General features: G+C 64.4%; 1 protein-coding gene across 1 annotated transcript in view; it reads right to left on the bottom strand.

The window, feature by feature from the left end:
- Positions 1-4,384, bottom strand: part of CA9 (carbonic anhydrase 9) — a 24,493-nt gene extending 20,109 nt beyond the window's left edge. Inside the window, exons 1-7 of the mRNA XM_019518007.1 lie at positions 4,284-4,384; positions 3,075-3,245; positions 2,445-2,587; positions 1,657-1,749; positions 1,352-1,418; positions 523-680; positions 254-395 (exon numbers count right to left, since the gene is read on the bottom strand). Coding sequence (XP_019373552.1) covers positions 254-395; positions 523-680; positions 1,352-1,418; positions 1,657-1,749; positions 2,445-2,587; positions 3,075-3,243 — 772 coding nt within the window. The 5' untranslated portion in view covers positions 3,244-3,245; positions 4,284-4,384. The remainder of the gene's footprint in view (positions 1-253; positions 396-522; positions 681-1,351; positions 1,419-1,656; positions 1,750-2,444; positions 2,588-3,074; positions 3,246-4,283) is intronic.
- Positions 4,385-5,557: the final 1,173 nt, after the last annotated feature.

Genomic DNA, 5,557 nt, shown 5'->3' with positions numbered 1-5,557 from the left:
ACAGGGGCAGGCAAAGGCTTATAGCAAGGGAACAGCAGTGAAACTGGGAGAAGAGGGCCTGGCTCAGGCTGGGCAGTCTGGTTCTCCTCTATTGATACAAAACCCGACACCTTTATGTCCCTTTTTTCTTCAAAGAGAAAATAGAGGACATAAAAGGCTCCTGGTTTCGTATCAATAGAGGACAGAGTAGCAGAAAACCAGAATGTCCTCTATGATGGCCGCCCTAGCAGCTGCACCCACCCAGGCTCCTTACCTGGCACAGAAGGCGTCCCTGGGCCACGGGCCACCAAGAAGCTTGCCAGCACCCTCCGGCCATGCATGGCCTGGGGTAGCCGGAAGTTGTTCTCCAGGAGTTTGTCGTGGTCTCCATACAGCGTCTCCTCCAGCTTCAAGATCTGCAGGGAGATGGGTATGAGCAGGGCCCAGCTGCAGGAGCCCAGGGCCACAGGCAGGGCCAGGATTTCCCCAACCACCCCTGTGAGTCCCCACAGCAGAGTAGGTGCCCCCCCACCCCTGACCGACCTGGTCCAAAGACAGGCGCACAGTCTGGTTGAAGACAGTCCACGTCACAGTCTGGTAGCAGGGCGGGGTGGTGAGGGAGCCATTGTACCAGAAGTAGCGGCTGAGATTGGCAGGGAGCAGCCCAGCAATGTTGAACCCAGGCACAAGTGTGTCCTCATCTGGAAGAGAGCAGCAGTCGGCAACCAGAGCCACAGTGCCTGTACCTGCCCACGTGTCATGTGGCTGGGGCTGCACCTCCCCACGGTCAGGGCCACCGCAGCATGATCTGGAACAGCAAGAGTCAGATCTATACCTGTAGATTGTGCCATTCTAGATCATGCTAGACCTAGACCCACAGCATAATTGAGAACAGCATGATCCAAATTGTGCTGGGAAATCTCAATCAAGAACAGCTCGACTCAGACCCTGACCAAGAACTAAGCATTGAGCACAGTTCAATCAGATGTGTAGCATGATTTAAAACGGTGCAACCCAGGTCTGGATCCCCAGCGTGATCTAGAACATCACAGTCCCCTGCCCAGCGTACCCAAGCTAGGACATGCCCAGAGCCTGCCCTGCCATTGGCCCTGCTGCATCGGTGCCTCTAGCACCTCTGGGATTGCCTGGGCCCCCAGTCCTGGAGCTCAGTAGAGGGCACTGGAGCCAGAGTGGGTTTGGCACTCAGAGCCCCCGAGGCAAGAGGTGCGCATGGGTGCTGGCTCCGCAGCCTGAGTGCAGCTGGCCACGCAGAGCCTGTCGGCACAGCCTCCCGCTGTCTGCCTGACACATGCCGTGTCCCCACACAGGTGCAGCTCCCAGCCCATGGGCATAGGGGCAGAAGGGGCGGTACCTTCTTTAGAGACCTCTTCCAGGTGCTCAAGCACATGCTCATAGGACGGGTTTTTCTGCGGCCCAACCTACAACACAGAGACCTGGGGTGAGCAGCATGGTTCAGGCCACCCAGAAGTCACCCTGCCCCTGGCACAGCCTATCCATAGACAGCGAGGGGCCAGGGGACAGGAGGGGCCCCCCCAGCACTACCCCCGACAACTGGTGACTGAGGCAGGTCCGGACTGGCACTGCCCCTGCCCTTCCTCACAAGACCTGCCTGTGCCCAGCCCAGCCCCAGTCCAGGATTGGGCCCCTAGGCCTCACCTGCAGAAGCGCGGCAAGCACGGCCAGGCCGTCAGGTTGGGTCTTGGCTTCGTCGAGGTCATCGTACCGGGTGTTGTAATGCACCACATGGATCTGAAACCGAGGCAGAGGCCCTGAGCTCTGCCCGTGGGCGGGGGGAGGAGCAGCGGGGCAAGCTCTGCCACTGCTGGGCCCCCACAGCCACGGGGCCAAGCCCAGTGCCAGGCTCCCACCGCAGGCTACGCACAACATCTCCCCAGGGTCCCTCTGGCTGCACCCGCCGCATGCTCCCCCCCGCAGCCAGGACGAGGTGCAGCCCTTCCTCCCCTGCCCCGGGCACCACCGCCAGCACGAGGCAAGGGGCTGCACCAGGTCACGGGCTCGGGCTGAGCCACTGCAGGATCAAGCCACCCAGAACCAGACTGGGGAGCACAGCATGTCTGTGTACAGGACAAACAGCCCCCAGCAGCGCTGTGGCCAGGCTGCCAAGCACACAGGAATAGGCACTGGGAGCCGGCCCAGCTGCCCTCCCTGGCCCAGAGACCCTCCAGTAGCCCCCCCGAGTGCCAGGGAACAGGAGCAGCCACCTGTCCACGAGCAGGGCCCTGCCTCCTCCGGCTCCCTGTGCTGTGCTGGCGCCCGGGCAGTCGGGCTGAGGAGTGAGGGCCCTGCTGCACTGTGGGCTCTCACCTCTGCGTGAGGAGGAGGGGGTGGTGCCCCCTCAGCAGCAGGGCAGCAGTGACTGGGATACCAAGCCCCCACACCCCTGCAGGCGAGTGGCTGCCACAGGGGCTGGGGCAGTGCCTTACCTCGGCGTGGTAGCGCCGGCCGTCCACAGTGTGCTCAGAGCCGGGTCCGGTGGGGGAGCCCCAGTGCAAGTGCAGCTGCACAGCCCGGTACTGCTGGCCGTCGCTGCCAGACATGGTCAGGGTTGCGGGCAGACGCAGCATGACTGCAGGGAGTGAAGGGCCAGGTCAGCGGGACATGGCACCAGGAGAGATGCTTTGTGGGGCTGTGGTCTTGGGGGTGAGCCTGGAGGCCGACAGGATGCGGGAGGCAGACGGCTGCCAGAGCCTGCCATGATATACCAGGACAGCACACGTGTGGGGACTGCGGACCAGTCGGCGCCCTGCAGCCACCAGCCAGGGCGCCCCGAGCAGGGGGACATGCCAGGGTGCGTGCCCAGCCTGCCCACAGCAATGCCGCCATCATGGGGAGCAGCAAAGCATGCTGGGAAAGCTCCCAGGTAACGGCACAGGGCTGAACGGTGAACAAAGGGGAGGGCAGGCGCCACATGGGGCTCGTGACCGAGCCATGAGCAAGAGCAGCAACAGGCACAGCCACAGAGCTGCGGAGGCGGAGGCTGGGGCTGGCCTGCCCCCATGCTGCCCCCACACCGAGCACCTGCGCCCAGCACCCGATCACCACGCGGCACGTACCCGTGTGTCCGTTGTTCTTCAGCTTCAGCTGCTCCGAGGAGGGCAGGTTGTAGCCAGACAGGCGGATGGGCTGCATCTGGGGGCTGAAGAGTGCTGCCTCAGTGACGATGTTGATGGGCGACTGTTTCTGGCCGCTACAGTGCGGGAAGCCCTGGCTCCACGCCGGCATGTCTGGGAAGGGGAGAGGGTGTGCAAGGCATGAGCGCGGCAGGGGCTGAAGGGAGTGTTGGGGGCCAGGGCACCAATGGGGGGCGGGGGGTGAGCCTGCGTGGGGCAGGGTGTCCAGGGGACACCCCGCAGACAGGATCCAGGTGCCCCGGCCTGGACTTTGCTGCCAAAGCTAGAGAGGGGACGCGATTTCTGACTGGGGCTCAGTGGGGCCCACAGACCCCGTGCCCCATCTTCTGCTCACTGCCCCACCTCAGGCTCCAGCTCCAGCTCCAGCTCCAGCTCCTCAAGGTTGCTCAAGGCCTTGGCAGGAGCCGCCTAGGCCGGCAGCGCCACGTGCAGCTGTCGCAGGGTCAGAGCGCAGCGCTCTGCCTGGAATGTCTATTTTAGGGGCTGCTGGAAAGGCCAAGCAACATGATTTACAGCCCAGCCTGGCAGGCAGACAGGGGCTGCTGGTGCTGCAGCTCAGCCGTTGGGCACACGCTGCCCCCCACAAGAGGCCCCTTGGCTCAGGGGGCCCAGCCTGCCACGTGCCCAGGTGGGCGAGTGCCAGCACCAGGTCTGTGGCTGGGCAGCATCTCGCAGAGGGGGACCCAGCCCCTGGGCGCAAGGTGAGGCCAAAGCCCCATGGCAGAGCACAGCAGCCAGGGCCCCCAGGTGACCCCTCCCTGGGCTCAGCCCAGGGGCAGCTTCCTGTGCTGAGCTGCGGCTGTGGCTGTGCGAGCGCCCCAGTCAGGGCTGAAGCCGCAGGGGAGGCAGCAAGCATTTGTCAGAGCCCGGGGGACCCCTCAGGGACCCCGCGAGGGAGGAGTTGGGCTGCAGGGCACGCAGCAAGAGCCCCCTCCCAGGAGGAGAGTGGCTGCACATGCTGCCCAGGCTTGCAAAGTGCCAGGGCAGGGCTGGAGCATGCGCCGCGGCTGCAGCAGGGCTGGGGCAAGGAGCATGGGAGTGAGCCAGGGGGCCGATAATGATTAACCCGGGCTGGCAGGGGCCCCACACCGCAGCAGAGGAGGCTGGAGCGCCCGCCCTTGGGTCACTTACCTGAATAGCTCCAGTGCTCATGGGCGGCACCTGGGAAGGGAAGAGAAGAGGGACCATGAGTGGAGCCCTGAGCTAGCAGCAAACATACCTGTGGCAGGCTGCACCCCCCGGTCCCCTGCCTCTCCCCCCGGTCCCCTGCCATCTTCCCCCCGCCCCAGGAGCCATGGGACCACCTGGGGCTCCAGGGCTGGCCAAAGGGACCAGTGGCAACAGCAGCACCACGCCTTGGGTCCTGGGACCCTCAGCAGTGAGGCCAGAGATGCTCCATGCACTGAGGCCCGGTGCGGGCTCTCCCTGGCACATCCCCCCTCGCCCGAGCACCCGATCCAAACCCTCTGGCTTGGCCAGGCTCTGGCTCTGGCTCCTGCTGAGTCAGGTCTGAGGCAGCTGGGGCCGGGAGCCAGCATGCTTCTCACTGCTGGCTAATGAGATGCAGATGGCCCTGCGGCCCAGCACGTCCACCATGGCCCTCAGGCCACAGGCAGCACCGTGCAAACTGGCTTTGGGATGCTGCACTGGGAACCAGCATCTGCACAAGGCCTGGAGGTCGCATGGGGGAGGGCCCAGGAAAGATCTGTGGGCTGGAGAGGGGGAGGGCTGGGGGTTGGCAGACAGCAAAGGGCAGAGCAAGGCCTGGCGGGGGGCGATGGCTGGAGCAAAAGATCCTGTGGCCCTGCCTGGTCATCACCTCAGTGACCCAAGCACAGCTCCCCCTCTCCCGCCCCATGATCCCACACACATGGCAGGTCCCTGGCCAGGGGCTGTGCAGCCCCACAAGGGGACAGAGCCTCCAGGAGCCAGCACCAGACTCCAGCCCCCAGGAGCCAGCTGACAGGCTAACAGCTAGAGACAGGCCACTGCTAATAATGCAACGACCCCTCCTCGGAAGAGGGGAAAGGAGTAAGGGATGGTTCTCAGGCTCAGGCTCTGGGGAGCCAGACTTCCTCCCCTGCCACTGGGCAACGTGCATCCCCATCTCAGGGTCACTGATGGGGGGAACCCCTGACAATGGGAGGACCCGGGATGGTACAGGCGTCCACCAAATAGCAGGCCCCTGGCCTTCGGAGCATCCTGCCCAGGAAGTGCCACCCTGCAGCTGCTTCTGGCACGAGTGGGGCACTCAGTGCACAAGGTGGGGGCAGAGGAGCATCTGGGCCAGTGGCAGCATGGCTTGGGCACCCCATCCTATCCATGCCCAGGGCCAGTGGGGCAACCCCAGGCAGCTCAGGGACCCCAGCAGCCACACTGGCATTTAGGGTGGGTGAGTTCAGAAA

This window comes from Gavialis gangeticus, unplaced genomic scaffold, assembly GCF_001723915.1.
Source record: "Gavialis gangeticus isolate Ggan-Ray unplaced genomic scaffold, GavGan_comp1, whole genome shotgun sequence".
Classification (NCBI taxonomy): Eukaryota; Metazoa; Chordata; order Crocodylia; family Gavialidae; genus Gavialis; species Gavialis gangeticus.
The sequence above is the reverse complement of the archived record's forward strand: the minus strand, read 5'-3'. Positions and strand labels throughout refer to the sequence as shown.